This window comes from Chrysoperla carnea, chromosome 2, assembly GCF_905475395.1.
Source record: "Chrysoperla carnea chromosome 2, inChrCarn1.1, whole genome shotgun sequence".
Lineage (NCBI taxonomy): Eukaryota > Metazoa > Arthropoda > Insecta > Neuroptera > Chrysopidae > Chrysoperla > Chrysoperla carnea.
In genome coordinates this window covers 4,470,482-4,490,073 of record NC_058338.1, presented here as the reverse complement: position 1 = coordinate 4,490,073, position 19,592 = coordinate 4,470,482, and the positions used below count along the sequence as shown (strand labels likewise).

General features: G+C 31.7%; 1 protein-coding gene across 1 annotated transcript; it reads left to right on the top strand.

The window, feature by feature from the left end:
- Positions 1–2,650: 2,650 nt before the first annotated feature.
- On the top strand, positions 2,651–13,848 carry LOC123294248. The gene is made up of 16 exons (XM_044875367.1): positions 2,651–2,787; positions 3,675–3,902; positions 3,969–4,129; positions 4,505–4,836; positions 5,153–5,354; positions 5,464–5,685; positions 5,760–6,017; positions 6,120–6,278; positions 8,286–8,305; positions 10,534–10,760; positions 10,825–10,985; positions 11,865–12,196; positions 12,264–12,465; positions 12,730–12,951; positions 13,025–13,282; positions 13,675–13,848. The coding sequence occupies exons 2-16, from the start codon at positions 3,700–3,702 to the stop codon at positions 13,839–13,841; spliced, it is 3,126 nt and encodes a 1,041-aa protein (XP_044731302.1). The 5' UTR covers positions 2,651–2,787; positions 3,675–3,699; the 3' UTR covers positions 13,842–13,848.
- The last annotated feature ends 5,744 nt before the right edge of the window (positions 13,849–19,592 follow it).

The following is a 19,592-nucleotide window of genomic DNA, read 5'->3' as shown; positions in this document are numbered from 1 at the left end:
AAAAAAATGTTTTGCTTCATATAACGACAACATTTAGACTTTGTTTCCAATTCCGATAAAGATATGTCAAAATTTATGTAAACCTTTCCTAAGAAATTTACTTTTCCAAAAAAGTAACCTTTTTGTGATTCTAATAAAGTATTTAATGAAAAATTTACAATGTGCAATATCTTAAAGTATTAAAGTAAATAATTTTGATCTCTAGTTTTTAAGAAATCAAAAAATTACTAATTATTATTCACAATCCCTATTTATTGTTTTTTTTATTAAACAAACACACTTCATCGAAACTAATCTATTGATTTAAAATTAATAAATAATATATTAAAGTAATGAATTTTAAATTTTAATTCATTTAAGTTTGTATTGTTTTTTGTATGTTTTTATTATTATTAAATTATGTTTTGATTTGACTGTTGCTGAATAAAGAATTTTTTGTAATTTATTCGCTTTAGACTTATTCTTTATTTTTGTTTTTTAACTTCTTAGCTTTTACTGCGCTGTAAATAACTTTCTTTGACAAAAAAAATCGTCAAAAAGCACGATAATCGTAAAATTCAACACTGAAGCAACGATTAAAACCCCTTTTTATACCATGTATATATGAAATATAGTATATTAAGTTTAGTCCCAAGTTTGTTACGCTTAAAAATATTGATGCTACGAAATTAATTTTGGTATAGGTGTTCATAGAATCATCTAATTAGTCCATTTTCGGTTGTCCATCTGTAAACACGATAACTCAAAAACGAAAAAAGATATCAAGCTGAAATTGCGCACTCAGGACGTAAAAATTGAGATCGAGTTCGAAAATGAGCAACATAGGCCAATTGGTTCTTGGGTCCGTAAAACCCATCTTGTAAACCGTTAGAGATAGAACAAAAATTTAAATGTAAAAAATGTTTCTTATAAATAAATAAACAACTTTTGTTTGAAACATTTTTTTGTAAACATCACTGGTTACTCACGAGGGCACACATTAGATGCAAATTTTATAGTAGGTATGTATTAATATGGGATTATCAGTTATGTATGTGTGACATGTATGTATGTGTAGTGTGACAGTGTAATCAACACTGTCTATACATGGTATTTCAACAATTAACTCAGTCAATTGTTTGTTTTCACTTGTTAATCTTACATTTGGATGATGAAATTTTAAGTTAAAATAACAAAATAGTTATTAAATTAAAGTTCTTAGAAAATTCATAGAACTGGATCTAAATTTTATCTGATTAGAAACAAAAGGTCGATAAATTTAATAAAAAAATTATTATTTTTAGAATCGGTAATGAATGAATTTCTATATTCAAAATATTTCTAGGTATGATGAATAGCAAAAATGCAATACTTTAAACTTAATTGGTATTCAAATTAATCCGGCAATAATATAGGTATCATTAATCTTCTTTTTAATCGACTTCAAACAAAAAAGGAGGATGATCTCAATTCGATTATATTTTTTTTTAAATGTTTGCTATCTCAGAACTTTCGACTGGGTGAACAAATTTTGAACTTTTTATTCAGAACAACGGCATTAGTTCAGAAATTGCCTAAAATTATCTTATGATAAATCATCAAAGTAAAATTAATTCACTCTTATTAAAGTTACCTGTGATGAAAAATAAAAAAATTGCATCAGAAATAATAAATTATCTTGAGGAATCTTTCATACAGAGTTCATTGTAACCAGCAGTCATTAATTTCACTCAATTCCAGAAATATAACATCAGTTTATTACACTGTTAAAATTTTTTGGTTCTGAATTGAAATATTTTTGTCAGTGCATCCGTAGCTGACTAGTTCTTTTCATACTATTATTGGATAAATACAGTCTCGATAATCGGAAATCTCCGATGAGCCTGGACCAAAATAATGAAGAAATTAAAAATGCGAACACAAGAATCTTTTTATACCATGTAAACATGTAATATATATCAAGGTATACTAAGTTTAGTCCCAAGTTTGTAACGCTTAAAAATATTGATGCTACAAGCTTTTGTTATAGGTGGTCATAAAATCACCTAATTAGTTCATTTTCGATAGTCGAAGATAGTAGAAGATCAGGACGTCAAAAGTGAGGTGGGGTTTAACCTCCGTTTCTCTGACATATACGCCACATCATTATTTGTTAATCTTTATTTATTTTAATTACAAACATATTTACAATTACATTTTGATGTGGGTGGAGTCGGTTACTTCGTTCTTATCTAAGCGACGACAAGGTGATCAATTCTGCACTTCCATTAATTATAAATTGTTCACACTGCCGCTGCCTGGATTCGAGCCCGCAACCTAAGTCTAAATACACAAACAGACAAAGCAAACGCCTTAGACCGCTCGGCCATTTAGTAGTTTAGGCATGTATGTATGTGTAACCTGTCATTGTAATCAACACTTTCTATACATGGTATTTCAACAATTAACTCAGTCAATTGTTCGTTTTGACTTGTTCTAGAAAGTTTTCTGTTTTTTCAATACGGAATCCTAAATTATTTCCAGGAAAATCTTTATAATTATTATCCACTTGACTATTCTTAGTACACACTACACATTAAAAATAATAATTATACTTAATAAAATGACGTATTTTTGCAAATAATAAATTTAATATCAACTTCATATTTAAAATCAGTGTGTTTATAATTTTATCTCTGTTAACTAACTTTATGTTAACTCATTCTGATAGTGTTTGATTAGATGACTTTATTTGTGGTTGTTTTCGTTGTAAATTTTAAAATTAATTAGCAAAGTGTAATTTATTAAATTTGTTATTAAAGTTTAAAGGTAATTTTATTTTAAGTATATATTTAAAAAATTAATGCTGCGATCAAACACGATATCGAATATCTTGTTTATATTCGTTGTTGTTTAGTGTTCGCCTTCGCAGTGTCTAGCCGCAGCAAGATGTGATATACTGTTTACTTTACTGGGTATGTTCCGATATACACTGAGCCTTTTATAACGTGCTTACCAGGTAAAAAGTGAGGTCGTGTTCGTAAATGAGCAACATAGGTCAAGCGGGTGTTGGGTCCGTAGGACATATTTTTTGCTTGAAACATTTTTTCGTAAACATCACTGTTTACCCGTGAGAGCGCAAATTGTATGGTATGTATTATATGGGAATATCAGTTATATATATACGTGTAACATGTATGTATGTGTAATGTGACAGAGTAATCAACACTGTCTATACATGGTATTTCAACAATTAACTCAGTCAATTGTTTGTTTTCACTTGTTATAATTATGATGAATAATTTATTTATATTAATAATTGACGCGAAATATTATAAAACAGGCGCCATTTGAATTTGATCACGTGACCAAAGCACTGAGAGTACCTTCCCTCTAAAACGCCAGTGCTTGGAGTAAAAAAATAGCGGTGACGTTTCATGACGTCATTAATTTCCTTAGGGTACACTGGTAGTTTATATCGGAACGATTTTTTGACCAGTAAGAGTACTGATACGGATACGTCGCAGTGTATGTCGGAACGTATCCTTAGTTTATAGTATGGTGTATACATCATTCTTGCGGAGCGAAAATGAGTTTTATTACCTTCTTAGTTTTATTCCCTTAGGAGTTTTATTACCTTCTTAGAGTTCAATCTGTGGATAAATTCTTCTTGTACATCAAAATTTGATAATAATTTGTGTTTTTCTATTTTATAGTATTTACAGTTTTTTGGGCCACAAAATGTTTCTTGTAATAATTGGAGTACTAATAGCTCTATATTTACTTCATTTATATTTTATGAAAGGACAAGACTATTGGAAAAAACGTGGAGTTCCCACATATCAAAGGAGTCATCCTTACAAGGAATTTATTCGTTTAATATTACAAAAGACTTCAATTTATGAAGATTTCCTTTCATTGTACAACGGTTTTCCTGATAAAAAGTAAGCGAGATATTTGTGGATATTTAAATTTTAATTTATTTTTTTAACGCGGTACTTTATTTATAGAGTTTATGGTGTTAATGCTTTCAATGTTCCACAATTAGTTGTAAAAGATCCTGAAATTTTGAAAAATATTTGCGTTAAGGATTTCGATCATTTCGTTAATCATATCGATGTGTTTTTTAAAGCAGATCCATTATTTGGAAGAAGTTTGTTCGCAATAAAAGGTAAATAATAACTTGCTAATAGACACTTCCAATAAAATCCCCCCCCCTCCGTTGTTTCTACTTTTTGAATAACTTTTAATGTATTAAATAATATTCCATAAATCGTTTTTTAACTATTTACTGAATAGCAATAATGTAAACAATATGTAGCCAATGACATGTAGATTTAGACAAGAACACAGGGGAACTCACTGACAGACTTCTCCCTCATTCATCTCTAGTTGTATAAACCCTTTGGTATACTATGAATTGTCATAACAGTCTGGGTAATCAAAACAGCCGATAATCGGAATCGTCCTGTAATCGAAATACTTTTCATCCGCAGACTAGATTCATTTAACTTAAAGAATAAACTATTTCATTTTTAATTTTTAGACAAAAAATGGCGAGACATGAGAAATATATTAACTCCAGTATTTACTGGGAGCAAGCTACGTGGTTTAGTTCAATTAATATCAAATTGTGGTGAACAAACTGTGAAGTATTTAACTGAAAAATGTAAAGAACAGGATAATAAATTATTAAAAGTGGATCTCTTGGATATGACGACACGATTTACAAACGATGTTATAGCAACGGCTGCGTTTGGTATTGAAGTTAATTCTATTCAGAATCCAAATAATGAGTTCTTTGAGGCTGGACGAGAAATAATCAAATTTCCTGCATGGCGTGTTCTTATCATGTTTTTTTTACCAACGATTGCTAAAGTAAGTAACAATATCCTTAGAAGTTAAATGATTGGCTGATTTCCTTGGCCATCGATGGTCACCGACAAGAACAACCATAACCGAAGCTAGGACCTATCGCTAGGATCTGAGGTACAAACATAATATTTCATCGAGGGTACGAGGAAGCCTCACCTCGCCTCGGTCCTCGGTTACGAGGAACGAAGCATGATCTTCTCTAATAAATTAATAATTTTTAACTGGTTTAAAAAAAAGCTATGGGAAATAAGAGTAAATCCGTTCTTGAGATAAGCATTCTTTCACAATAGATATGCATTTTTTCTGTTTAAAATTTCAGATTTTCGAAATACGTTTGGCACCAAAATACGTCTACAATTTTCTGTATAATATTATTAATGAAACTATCCGTGTTCGAGAAGAAAAGCATATTGTTCGCCCAGATATGGTACATTTATTAGTTGAGGGTCGGAAGGAACAAAAACGGATGGTTGAAGAGAAAAGCGCAAAAAATGAAGATGTGTCGAGCTTAACCAACAGTGGTGAGTATTAAGATCTACATACGGCAGGCGGGTATGGATTTAAAAAGCTCGAATACACCGGCAAGTGGAAAGCCAAAATACATTTATACCAATTTTAAATTTTTTGTAGTGTTAACAAATGACGATATTGTTGCCCAAGGTTTTATATTCTTTTTGGCTGGCTACGGTAATGTGGCTATAATTATGTCATTTGCGGCTTATGAATTAGCTGTGCAGCCTGAATTACAAAAACGCCTTCAAGATGAAATTGCTCACACATTAAAAGAAAATAATGGAAAATTGGATTATGATGTTATAAAAAAAATGAAATATTTAGATATGGTGATTGCAGGTAAGTTGAGTTTTCTATGGATTTTCTGCCTTTTTAAAAAGTTTTTTTCCTTCTTAATATTCTTTTTTTTCTAGAAACTTTACGAAAATGGACTCCAGTAACATTTATTGATCGAGAGTGTACTAAAGCATATCAAATTAAATCAGATGATCTAACTGTTGATGTTGAACCCGGTATGGCTATAACTATTCCCACTGTAGGATTTCATTATGATCCCAAATATTTTCCGAACCCTAATAAATTTGATCCAGAACGTTTTAGCGACGAGAATAAAGAAAAAATGAATCCATACGTATACATGCCTTTTGGGTTAGGGCCACGTGTTTGTATAGGTACGTATTTGAATTAACATTCGAAAGTTTTCGAAAATTTACGAAGGACATAATTTAAATTGGACATAATTTAGAATTTTACAAATTTATTATTAATTTTAGCTGTACGCTTCGTATTACTGGAAACAAAAATATTTCTAATTAATTTATTAACCCAATTTGATGTTGTGGTCACAGAAAAAACTCCAATTCCAATGGTTTTAAAAGCTGGTAATACGGTTCGACCGAAAGATGGTTTTAATTTAGCATTAAAATTAAGAAATTAATTGAATTTAAGGAATATTGTTGTACCTATATAATCATAGATAATAAAAAAATAGTATTTACAATTTTTTAATTGCATCTTTTTATCTTTTATTCTTTTTCCTGGGTTGTCCCTAAACATAAAGGGTTTTGTTACAAATCCCTATCGAAAGGGCTATACTTTTTACTGGAAGTAATGTTATGAATAAAGGCAAAGGAGTTTGCCAGGCATTTTTTAAAAATATTTTATTAGTAGTACCCGACTGATTACCCGACTGAGAAACGCAAAACAGTAGTAATGTGTTTATCAGTCGCTATATGTCTGTTTCTAAGTCACTATGTGGCACACTAGATTCCAAATACGTCGGTCGTTTTTGATGATTCTTACGTCAATTGATTTGTCTTATCCTTGCGAGTGCTACTGAAGATATGGCAGTAATGAAAATTCAATATGGCGACCACCATTCGCCATACTGTGAAAAAGAAAAAAAGGATTTTCGGCGTACTATGCCAAGTGGGGTATCATTGGACCAATGGATACGTAAATAAGCAGAATTAACGATTTTGGAGTGAAGACCAGCCAGAAGTAGTGCAAGAGTTCGGTGAACAGTTTATTTTACGTTTGGGATTGGTCAATTGGCCGCCTAGATCGTGCGATTTAAAGCCTTTAGACCATTTTTTGCGTGGCTATGTCTATACTGACAAGCCCACTTCGATTGACGCATTTATTCGTGAGATATCGATCGAAATGTTGGAATGAGCATGTCCAAATTGGACTAAGCGGATGGAGGCGCAGCCGCGGTCAACATTTGCATGAAATAATCTTATTATTACAATTATTCGATTTACATAAAGATATCGTGCATTTTTATGTGACTTTTATGTGTTTATTTTCTATATCTATTAAAAAATCACCCATTTAAAAAGTTTTTAAATTATCTAAAAAAAATTTTTCCTATAATTATACCTAATTATCAAGTGCTAGTTTTCGCAACTGATAACATAATATTCCGGATCTCTTATCGATTTTATTATCTCCTTTTTTTTAAGGTAGATATTAAAAATAAAATCCTATTATCAAATAAAGAGAATTCTATAGTGTGCTAACATCCTGATTCAATTTTTTGATAAGAATAATTTGTCTAATCATGGTTGATATTTTTAATAAAAACACTATATTTGCAGGCCTGTAGCTTTGCTATCCTTAATCCGTTTGGGCTCTACGAAGGCTCATTTGAAGGGTAAAGTAACGAGTTTGAAGATGCTCCAATTTACTCAAAGACTAGAAGACTTCGTTTTTGAGGTACCCACAAAAATCTGCCAACATAGCTGGATCTCATCGTCCTTGGTATCTTATTTCAGGACAAGGACACACTTAGGCTATAGAGCCCATTGTGATACCATGTATATGTTTTACCATCTTTCCGCTGATAATTTCATTTATCAGCTCCTCAATTTCAGAGGCTGAGTGCAAATCCTTCATGCATATACCATGCACTACACCAGCCCATCACAGCTATTAATTAAATTAATTTTGTTGCGACGGCGGGAATCGAACCCGCTTCCCTAAGCATACCGCGGACGGAATTGGTTACGCCTTAACCAACTGAGCTAATAGGGCGAAAACTATAACATCTTATCAATCTTATGAATATTGTATTTAGTTGTTTCCTTTTGGTGATGGTTTTAGACAACGGAATCATAAAAAATTCTCTATAGTCTAATTTTTTGAAAGCATACTTATATAGTTTTTACTCACTTAAATATTCCCATCATACACACCAAATGATAAAATAAGTAATCTTAATTTATATGTTCTGACGTAATTTGTAAATAAATTAAATGCGAACTTCATACTTAAATCAGTTTTTACAAAGTTATCCGTCAGTTCTCTTCATGTTGCAGTATTTTGTTTATGTTATTTTAAATTGTTGAAGGTCAAGTGTTTTGGCGCCGTTGTTTTAATCAATGAATTCAAATCATTTTGTATAAGTAAAAGGTAAATTAATTCATTGTTTACGTTTTTTTATTTGAATAAGAAGGAGGTAAGTCGATTTTTTCACACTGGATTGTCTGTTAGTCTACTGGTCCGGTTGGTAGCATGAAAATTCGAATTATAAGTTGCAGTTTTCCACTACATTGTTGATATTTCATAATAACAATCGATTATCTGTATATTTGTTATCATCTCGTACAAATTATTTCGAATATTAATATAAAAAATCAAATTGCCTACTTTCTATAAATTTAGTCCCAAGTTTATAACTCAAAATTATATCAAAATCTTGTTAGAGATATTACAAGTTCCCAACCGTTTCCAAAGATACAGCAAAAGTTTAAAACTAAAAAAACGTTCCTTTTAAAAATAAACAACTTTTGTTTAAAACATTTTTTCGTAAATATCATTTTATCCGTGAGTCTCCAATAATGCTGGATTTGCTGCCCTTGCAGTAAATGATGGCCCTGATACTGAAGTATTGCATGTGTTAGATAAATATACCTTAGAATAAGTAATTTTATTGATTTTTCAATGAGAAAATTGATATTTCTTTGAAGTATATGACCTTGATATTACATTAATTTTCCAGAGTGTTTGTTAAACATTTAATTTAATATTTACATTAACAGATTGTTTAAAAAAATTTATGATAATATAAAAATAAATATCTGAAATATGTTTCAAATTTATAAAGAAATTTGAATTTATATTTTTTGAATCTGGACTGATAATATTTTGAAGGGACTCCACATTCTTGAAATCTATTAGTTCTAGGTAAATTTTGATCACAGATGGGCCATACTGAAAAGTATGGCCCAAATTTAGTAGGATTACATACTTGGTTTATCAAAATTGGATAAAATTTGGATGTGATAGAGCAAAATTAAATTTTTTGGATTTTGATGACGTCATAAAGTTGAAAAATTTGATTTTTTGGGTAATACAGGCAAATTTGATCCGATCTTATTGGATTTTTTTTTGAAACCCACTAATTTTGGGTCATTCTTTTCAGCTGTGATGTCAATTTTTCGCTAGCTATCACTTATGTGCCTAATTTCGGGACCAGGACTCCACATTCTCGAAACCTATCATAGCTAGGTTAATTTTGATCACAGATTTGAAAAGTATGACCCAAATTTAGTAGGATTACATACTGGGTTTATCAAAATTGGATAAAATTTGGATGTGATAGAGCAAAATTGAATTTTTTGGATTTTGATGACGTCATAAAGTTGAAAAATTTTATTTTTTGGGTAATACAGGCAAATTTGTTCCGATCTTATTGGAAGTTTTTTTGAAACCCACTAATTTTGGGTCATTCTTTTCAGCTGTGATGTCAATTTTTCGCTAGCTATCACTAATGTTACTAATTTCGGGACCAGGACTCCACATTATCTAAACCTATTAGAGCTAGGCAAAGTTTGATCACAGATTTGAAAAGCTTGACCCAAATTTAGTACGATTACATACTTGGTTCATCAAAATTGGATAAAATTTGGATGTGATATAGCAAAATTAAATTTTTTGTATTTTGATGACGTCATAAAGTTGAAAAATTTGATTTTTTGTGTAATACAGGCAAATTTGATCCGATCTTATTGGAATTTTTTTTGAAACCCACTAATTTTGGGTCATTCTTTTCAGCTGTGATGCCAATTTTTCGCTAGCTATCACTTATGTGCCTAATTTCGGCACCAGGACTCCACATTATCGAAACCTATTAGAGCTAGATTAATTTTGATCACAGATTTGAAAAGTTTGACCTAAATTTAGTAGGATTACATACTTGGTTTATCAAAATTGGATAAAATTTGGATGTGATAGAGCAAAATTAAATTTTTTGGATTTTGGTGACGTCATAAAGTTGAAAAATTTTATTTTTTGGGAATACAGGCAAATTTGATCCGATCTTATTGGAATTTTTTTTGAAACCTACTAATTTTGGGTCATTCTTTTCAGCTGTGATGTCAATTTTTCGCTAGCTATCACTAATGTTTCTAATTTCGGGACCAGGACTCCACATTCTCGAAATCTATTAGAGCTAGGTTAATTTTGATGACAGATTTGAAAAGCTTAACCCATTTTGCTTTTAATCTTATGTTAAATACTATCAGTATAAGTATTTTGATCAAAATCGTTAGATCCAATCCCGATATATATAAGGCGCAACCTAAATGCTTGCCACCGGCACTATGTACCCTCGTTATGGCCCTGCTTAAAGTTATGAAAACATAGGTAATCCAAGTAAATATGCAATTTGTTTTTATGTTCCAGTATTTGTATTTTTGGATCCACAAAATGATTCTTGAAATAATTGGAGTACTAATAGTCATATATCTACTTCATTTATATTTCATGAAGGGATATGACTATTGGGAAAAACGTGGAATTCCATCATATAGGAGATTTCATCCATATATTGAATTTTTGAACATGCTATTCCAAAGGACTACAATGTATGACGATATTATTGGTGTTTATAACGGTTTACCCGATAAAAAGTAAGTGATGGAAGGAATAACTATCTTTTTAAGAGGTTGAATAATCTTTTTTTGTTTTTAACAGAGTCCATGGAATAAATATTTTGAAAATTCCACAAGTATTTGTCAAAGATCCGGATATATTGAGAAATATTTGCGTTAAGGATTTCGATCATTTTGTTAATCATGTTGATATATTTTTACAAGCGGATCCTTTATTTGGAAAAAGTTTGTTTGTATTAAAAGGTAAGAAATTACGATTTTGATCTCCTAGCCAAAATATTTAACTTATTGGCTTTGCCTCGACCTTTGTGTCAAATACTTTGTGCCAAGAAATCCAACTTTCTGTTCTAGGATAAGTTTTTTACTTTAATTTTGCTCTTCTAGTACAATAAAATTAATAATCTATGGGTAAGGAAAAAGATATTGCATCTTTGAAAGGCATAGTTGTTTATTTGTTTGTAACAACTAAAACTTGCTTAGGCCTGGCAATGTATCACGACTACTGCAGGAGCTGTCACAGTGGTGACGAGGAGGAGACATTGTCTCATCTTCTCTGTCACTGCCCAGCTCTTTTCATGAGGAGATGGGCTTACTTGAGCCAGCCTCTCTTTGACGACCTCTCCGACCTAAAGTCAGTCGACGTCAAAGCCCTCCTGCTGTTCTTAAACATCTCCAAATGGTTCAAAAAGTAGTGGCCGGGGATGGGCCAACCCATTTACCCAGGGCAGTCACTCTAACCTAACCAAACGTACCCTAATAACTAAAAAACCAACTACTCAGAGGAAGGGTACCGAAACCTCTGTTTTGAGGGATTAAACAAAAGGGATTTTACAAAAAACAAAAAGACTAAGCAACAAAAAGAAATTCTAGTCGAGTTACTAGCTTCAAAATTACCTGAGATATGAAAATTTTGTGATTGTCCATTTTTTTGCTCATTTTGTCCAAGCTCGAGCAAAGTCCTTTTATTAAAATTTTCTGCAGTCAATTTTATATTAAAAACACTATAACTTCCCAAATACTCATCCAAATCGGTGCTGTAGGTCAAAACTTAGAGATTTTTGTCTTATATCCTCGTAAACTGGAGTTATAGAAAAACTAAATATGATTTAATTTATCGGTTAGATAAAAAATGGCGTGATATGCGAAATATATTAACTCCCGTATTTACTGGCAGCAAATTACGTGGTCTAGTTCAATTAATATCGAATTGTGGTGAAAAAACTGTAAATCATTTGGTAGAAGAACTTAAAGAACAAAATACTAAATTATTAAAAATTGATATAATGGATACAGCTACACGTTTTACGAATGATGTCATCGCAACATCCGCATTTGGTATTGAAGTAAACTCTATTAAAGATCCAAAAAATGATTTCTTTATGGCAGGCCGTGAAATTATTCGATTTCCTATGTGGCGATTTTTTATGATGTTCTTCTTACCGGCAGTTAGTAAGGTACGTTACAAAGCTTCAAAAGATTAAAAAAGGGAGCATAAAGGGATAATACCGTTACTTTTTACAGATTTTGGATATACGTTTGGCGCCCAGATATGTGTATGATTTCCTGTTTAATATCATTAACGAGACTATTCGTGTCCGCGAAGAGAAAAATATTATTAGGCCTGACATGGTTCATTTATTAATTGAGGCTCGTAAAGAACAGAAGAAAGTTATTCAGCAGAAACAGGCGCAAAATGAAGATGTGTCCGTATTAACGAAAAATTGTAAGTAGTACCTCTTCGTACTGGTGGAACAAAATTTTTGAAAAGAATATTCTTAAGATAATGAAGGAAATAAAACCAAAAAAAAAGTCTGACTCAGGAAAAACTCCGTGTCAGTTGATTTTTATGGGAACCCTTACAAAATGTTTATTTGATTGTCGATAGAATCATATTCATGCCAACTCATGGTTCAATTTAAGGCTGTACTATTTTATTCCCGCCAGAAGCTATTGAAAAAGGGTTTCTATTCCATTTTTCTCATTTCAGTGTTAACAAATGAAGATATTGTTGCCCAAGGTTTTATATTCTTTTTTGCTGGTTATGGTAATGTAGCCGTAATACTCTCATTTGCTGCTTACGAATTAGCTGTCCATCCAGAAATACAAAAACGACTTCAAGATGAAATTTCGCATGTATTAAATGAAAATAATGGGCAATTAGATTACGATGCAATTAAAAAAATGAAATATTTAGACATGGTTCTTTCAGGTTGGTACTTCGAAATAAATGCCTCATAAAATAATTTACTCAATTATCAACTTGCTGTTTTTTTTCATTCTAGAAACATTACGAAAATGGCCTCCGTTACCAATTATTGATCGAGAATGTACTAAAGCATATCAAATTAAATCAGATGATCTAACGATTGACCTTGCCCCAGGTATGGGTGTTCAAATTCCCATTGCAGGATTTCATTATGATCCCAAATATTATCCAAATCCGGAGAAATTCGATCCAGAACGATTTAGTGACGAAAACAAAGCAAATATGAATCCATATGTGTATATGCCTTTTGGACTTGGACCACGTGTGTGCGTTGGTATGTAAATTTTGTGTTTTTTTTGTCTGATCAGAGCACATTTGTGTCTCACGTCAGATTAATAGTCAGAATTGATAGTTTCCAAAAAACAGAAATACTTGGAAAAACTTTTCATCTAGAATATTTCATTCTTCAAAGTTTACCAAACTATAAAGTGAAAATGCATGTTTGCTCGGATTAAACCTTGCAACTGAATTTTAAAGCAATTATCCTCAAACGATTGAGCTAAGCGGCATTTTTCTAAATCCAATATGGTGAACCACCCAAGAAGGCGGAGTAGTTATTCTTTCAATTGAGACCGCTAGTTTAGAAGGGTATTTGTAGAGAAGGATATGAATAGCTTGATGCAATGAAAGCTTGATCTTTATAAAAATTTTTTTTTTTAATTTCAGCGGTACGTTTCGTAATGATAGAAACAAAAATACTTCTAATTCATTTATTGAGACAATTTGATATTGTGGTCACAGAAAAAACTCCAATTCCAATGGTTCTAAAATCTGGTAATGTTATTCGACCGAAAGGTGATTTTAATCTTGCTTTAGTATCAAGAAATGAATAATTTTAAGGACACCTACATCGTATTCTTTTTATTTAATCGTTATATTTTATTTTAAAAATAAATATTTTTTTATTTTTTATTTAAATTGGTTTTTTTATTTTTGCCTGAAAAAAAAAGTGGTCCGGCTGTCACGTGACGTGAGTATAAAGGCGAAATGGCGGCGAAAGAAAATAATCAGTAAATAAAATCGACTTTCTGTAAATTAAAGTGTTTGGGTATTTAATTGGTTAAATCTTACATAGAAATTAAAAGATTTTATCGAAAATATTAAATTAATAAACGTTAAATAAGAAATTTATTATTTTAAACATAAAAAGATCATAACATTCATAAAAATATTTAAATTACATACTTTTTTACGGTTAAAACAATAAAAAAATTATCTGTAGTTATAGTAAAAGATAAATAATAATATGTCATAGCAATATTAGCTCGGGAGTTATTTCTAGAATGATTACTAGCAAAAGATTACCAAGCATATTGTACAAAAGAATGTTAGCCATTTCCATATCATGTTCTTTTTTTTTAATGAGAAACATTAACCCTTGGATATCTTATTAGCCTTAAATTCCGCAACCTTATATATACAGGATGAGCAATTTTAGTCTATACACCTAAATATCTCGTTTTGTAGTTGATCAATCAAAAAATAACTTAAGCGAAAGTTGCAGAGTTTGATGGGGCACATCATGTCGTCACATCAAATTGGACCTTGGGCTTCCTTAATAGCCAATTTGGAACCTAAACGGTAAGAGATGAATAATAACACTTCGAAAGAAAACACGCCGTAATTATTACTCTCACAAGCAGTATGTTAGGAATGTCTCTTACATACACATAAAGCTATACATATATGTAAAAAAAGTTTGAAGCGGCCGAAAAAGTCGAGGGCAAATCAGTAAAGATATAAACTTGAATTTTTTTAACAGATTTCTAACAGTATAAAAGATTTTATCAGAAAATCAAGTATCAATGAGTGAAGAATATATTTGACACAGAACTACTAATAATACGATTCATGAACACACATGTTCTTCCCATTCGTATTACAAAACTGATATGAGAGGAGGGGTGAAAGTGGGGATGAAGGATCCAATATTTAAAGCTACATGAAAAAAAAATCATTTCAGTCGTTTAAAAGTTACCCCGATAAACTCTTTTCATAAAATTTACTAGATACTTCTCATCTATTTCCTTCTTGCAACCATAATGTCCCACAGCGAAGTATGGCGGGGTACAGCTAGTTTTTTTAATAAATGACCACTAACTCCTGTACTAAACTATTTTTATATAAATCACTCATAAAAATAAGTATAGTTATAAGTACACTAATAATTGAATTCGCTTTCAAATACATGAAACATACTAAAAGTACTATAATTGTTTTGATTCTTGTTAAATTAAGTCTTGCCTATACTTACCTATAATATTATTATATATTATATTAATATTTTTTATAAAAAAAAAATATTGTTTTAAATAAATTTAATGAATTTGTTGTTATATTTTATATTTTTTTATACATAATAAACATTTTCTCTTTATTTAAATAAATATAATAAATGTATTTAAAGTTTTTTTTTTAATTGTTTTAATTATTTTTCATGCATTACATTTTAAGATAATCTATTTTTTTTTATTTTCTTTGCCATATTTAATAATAATGTTCGTAATTATATTATTTTATTATTATTAAACGTTAAATTAATAGTGTATAGTACAGTTAAATAAACGTGTAGGTATGGTACAGTTAAATTAAAATGTTTTTGTAAACAGCAAACAGGAAGATGCATACCTGTATTGAAAAAATTACCGCCCTACAGTTTCCATCAAAATTTGTTGCCCTAAACTCGTGCCTACTCTGTCTATATGGTACATCCGGCTGTTGAAATGGCAGCGCGATGTTTCGATACCGATTTCTATCAAATTCTGAATAATAAATTTGTGATTTTTTTGATTTTTTAAAAAGAGTTTTCTAATTTCCATAATTACAATAAAAATTAATATAAATAAAAAGTAATTTTGATCCAAATTCAAATATTAGATTCAAATTCCTAATTAAAGGAATAATTTTCGATATATCAGACAAAATTCTCTTTGAAGAAATATTCCGAGGATCGAATCCAAGCGATATCCTAAAAATTACTTACCCAGTCAACAAATTAACCCGATATATGTATTAATTGGATCAAAATTACTGTATGTATCGAGTTTAAGCAAATTTCGAATCAAAAATTTGGTCATTTTTCAATTTTTTAAGAAAGAATTAGAAAGCTGCGAAAAATGGATAATTTCGATTTCGATAAAACACAGTACATAATGTAATTTTGACCCAAAAAATTCAATAATCAGATTTATTTCATGATTGGAGGACTTTTTTTTGTTATACAGCCAAGGAAACAACATGAATGGACGTCAAACGACAATTAGACTAATGCCTTCGATTTAATCAGAAATGCTAAATGTTCTTCCTCTAATGAAACCCTCCCCCAAGCCTGATGGTCCCCGTGAAGAAAAACGACCACAACCCTCCAACAAGCACAGAAAAATCGTTAGAGTAATTAAAGAGTCACAAAGAATAGCGGCTTCCGATTTCTTGAAAAATTGGTTACACTTAAAATATTTAAAATTTAATAATTATTATTTCCGGTTAATATTTGTTTACAGACAAGGAAATTTTCAATATTCTGGATGATTAATAGTTAAAATTACTTCCCTATGCATGTATATTGAGGAAATACTAAATAGAAATGACTAACAATATAATAAATTACTAAAATTATATTGTTTTAAAAATATATCACTGCTTGGTACGAACTGTTAGAAGTTATTACAATTGAACTTCTAACCCAAAACAGGTGTAAAAAGTAATTTGAATTAGAATCAAAAATTTTTACGGTACTTGTCACATAAAGTGGAATTACACTGAATATTAGCGCGACCTTCTTTATTACCCAAAATTCTTTTTTGGAAAGTTCAATAACACTATTTGCTAAAAATATGCAGGTATTCAGTGGCGTAGCTTCTGTCGATTTCCATGATCAATTTCAATTTCAACAAGTGAAAACAAACAATTGACTGAGTTATTTTTTGAAATACCATCCATAGTCAGTGTTGATTTCTTTATCACATAACACATACAAACAAACATGTGACACATACATAACTGATAATCAAGTATAGTACATATTATAAAATTTTCGCCTAATTGGCGCCCTCACGGGTAAACAGTGATGTTTACGAAAAAATGTTTCAAACAAAAGTTGTTTAATTTTTGATAAGGAACATTTTTACTTTAAACTTTTGTTCTATCTCTAACGGTTTACAAGATGGGTCCTACGGACTCAAGACCCCCTTGACCTATGATGCTCATTTACGAACTTGACCTCACTTTTTACGTCCTAAGTACGCTGTAAAAATTTCAGCTCGATATCTTTTTTCGTTTTTGAGTTATCGTGTCCACAGACGGACGGACGGACGGGCGGACAACCGGGAATGGACTAATTAGGTGATTTTATGAACACCTATCACAAAATTTTTTTCCTAGCATCATTATTTTTAAGCGTTACAAACTTGGGACTAAACTTAATATACTATGTATATTTCATATATGCATGGTATAAAAAGATCTTTCTGCTATTGCTTCTGTGACAGGAGTTGTTAGAAATAAATAATTAGCAGTTAGAATTTCTACAAAACTACAGCAAAAAGAAAAATATTCGATAAACTGGTAATTAAACGTTTCCATTATTCATTAGATTGTGTCATCAGCAAGTTCTGAATGATAACATTTCATGGGGTAATTGATCTGAAACGCGTTCTGAATATTCAATGCGACAGCACTTTAAATTTGAAAGGGAAAAAATTAGTAATCATTTCCACAAAGGAATTCAGTTGCGCGTACTTACTGCGTGACAATTTAAGAAAACAGAAAATTAGTAGTGGGCTATTTGAACAAATTGATTTTTAATTCTTTTTAAATGAAATTACAAATAGATTATGTACACGCGTTATGACGATAAACAAATACCTTCAAGTATCCATATGATTGTACATTATAAGCGCCACGGCTATCTTAACATCACATAGCATTTTACAAATATTAAGCTATGTGGTAAGCTACTGGTTGTTCACCTTCTTAACAAGTGAAATTTACAAAATTTAAAAAAACCCCGACAAATGCGATTTATTCCTTGTAAACCGACTAAACTTAACTATAAAATGCTCTCAATCAAGTCGGTTCGACCGTTTAGGGGCTACGATGCTACTGCGAAACACACAGACGTACAGATAAACACTTTAAACTTATAACACTACTTCTTAAATCAATATCAAAGTGATGGTTAAGGACATCAGATGAGATGAAAAGGATACTTAAAGGGCCATCATTTTTTGGGACAAACACACAGACACGCACACTCACACAGCGGTCAAACTTATAACACCCCTTTTTTTTAATTCGGGGGTTAAAAATAAAGTTATTTTATTAATTCAGATTGGAGCTTTAATCTTTGGATGTGCTCCGTAATATTCATCAGTATATTGGCCAGTGCTGATAACGTCATAAACCGATGCCATACTACTGAATCGTTCCGAAATACACTGGCCAGTGCGTATATTATATCCCATGTAGGAACCGCCATAGTTGAACGACGGGGCCTAGCCTGGTCCAAGATGAAATAATTAGCCTTGGCCGACCCAACGATTGACCGAGCCTGGGACAAGGCAGGATTTCCCAGCCTTGGCCGATCCAATGATTATCCAAGCCTGGGACAACATTGGTTTGCCATAGAACGGCCAACGCAAGGGAGCCCAGTCTTGGACCAAGACTAGGCATCCTAGCCTTTGCAAATCCAATGATTATCTAAGCCTGAGCCAACATTGGTTTGCCATAGAACGGCCAACGCAAGGGAGCCCAGTCTTGGGCCAAGACTAGGCATCCTAGCCTTTGCCAATCCAATGATTATCCTAGCCTGGGCCAACATTGGTTTGCCATAGAACGGCCAACGCAAGGGAGCCCAGTCTTGGGCCAAGACTAGGCATCCTAGCCTTGGCCAATCCAATGATTATCCAAGCCTGGGCCAACATTGGTTTGCCATAGAACGGCCAACGTATATTAACTATGGCCCAGCCCTGCCAACCAGGCATTGGCCAGACTAAAACTTAACTATGGCCCAGCTCTGCCAACCAGGCATGGGCTAAACTTAAAACTTAACTATGGCCCAGCCCTGCCAACCAGGCGTGGGCCAATCGAGGTAACCAGTCTTGGGCCAGCATTATCATTCCAAACTTTACCCAAGTCTGGGCCAAATCTGGTTTACAAGTCTGGCCCAGAGTTCTGCATAGTTGGACCAAGCCTGGGCCAAGCCTGGGCCCGCCGTACTTTTCTACATGGGATATTCTTGTGAGATTTAAAGAACGATTTTTGAGAGCCGTACTGTGTCCATCACCTTTTTTGAGAGCTCGCTCCACGCTTGCTGCATTCCATCCGTAAATGACAAGAAGCCACCCTATCTATCTATCATTATTATCAATTCAAATAAATATAAACATTATTATAATTCTGCATCTTTATAATACGACTTGTTTCTGCGTTTATGGAGCGTATAAAACATATGAACGTATCGAGAAAGTTATCTATATATTATCTCTGGTATGAAAAAAAAAAAAAAAAAACCACAAACGTGCACCATGGTATTTTAACTTCTTCTCTATTACAATATCTCCATAGTATCATTTTATCACATTTGT

Coding starts and splice junctions, on each gene's coding strand:
- LOC123294248 (XM_044875367.1), top strand. CDS start 3,700: ATGTTTCTTGTAATAATTGGAGTACTAATAGCTCTATATTTACTTCAT. Junction 3,903..3,968: donor AACGGTTTTCCTGATAAAAA/GTAAGCGAGATA, acceptor CTTTATTTATAG/AGTTTATGGTGTTAATGCTT. Junction 6,279..8,285: donor TTTAGCATTAAAATTAAGAA/ATTAATTGAATT, acceptor TGTTTACGTTTT/TTTATTTGAATAAGAAGGAG.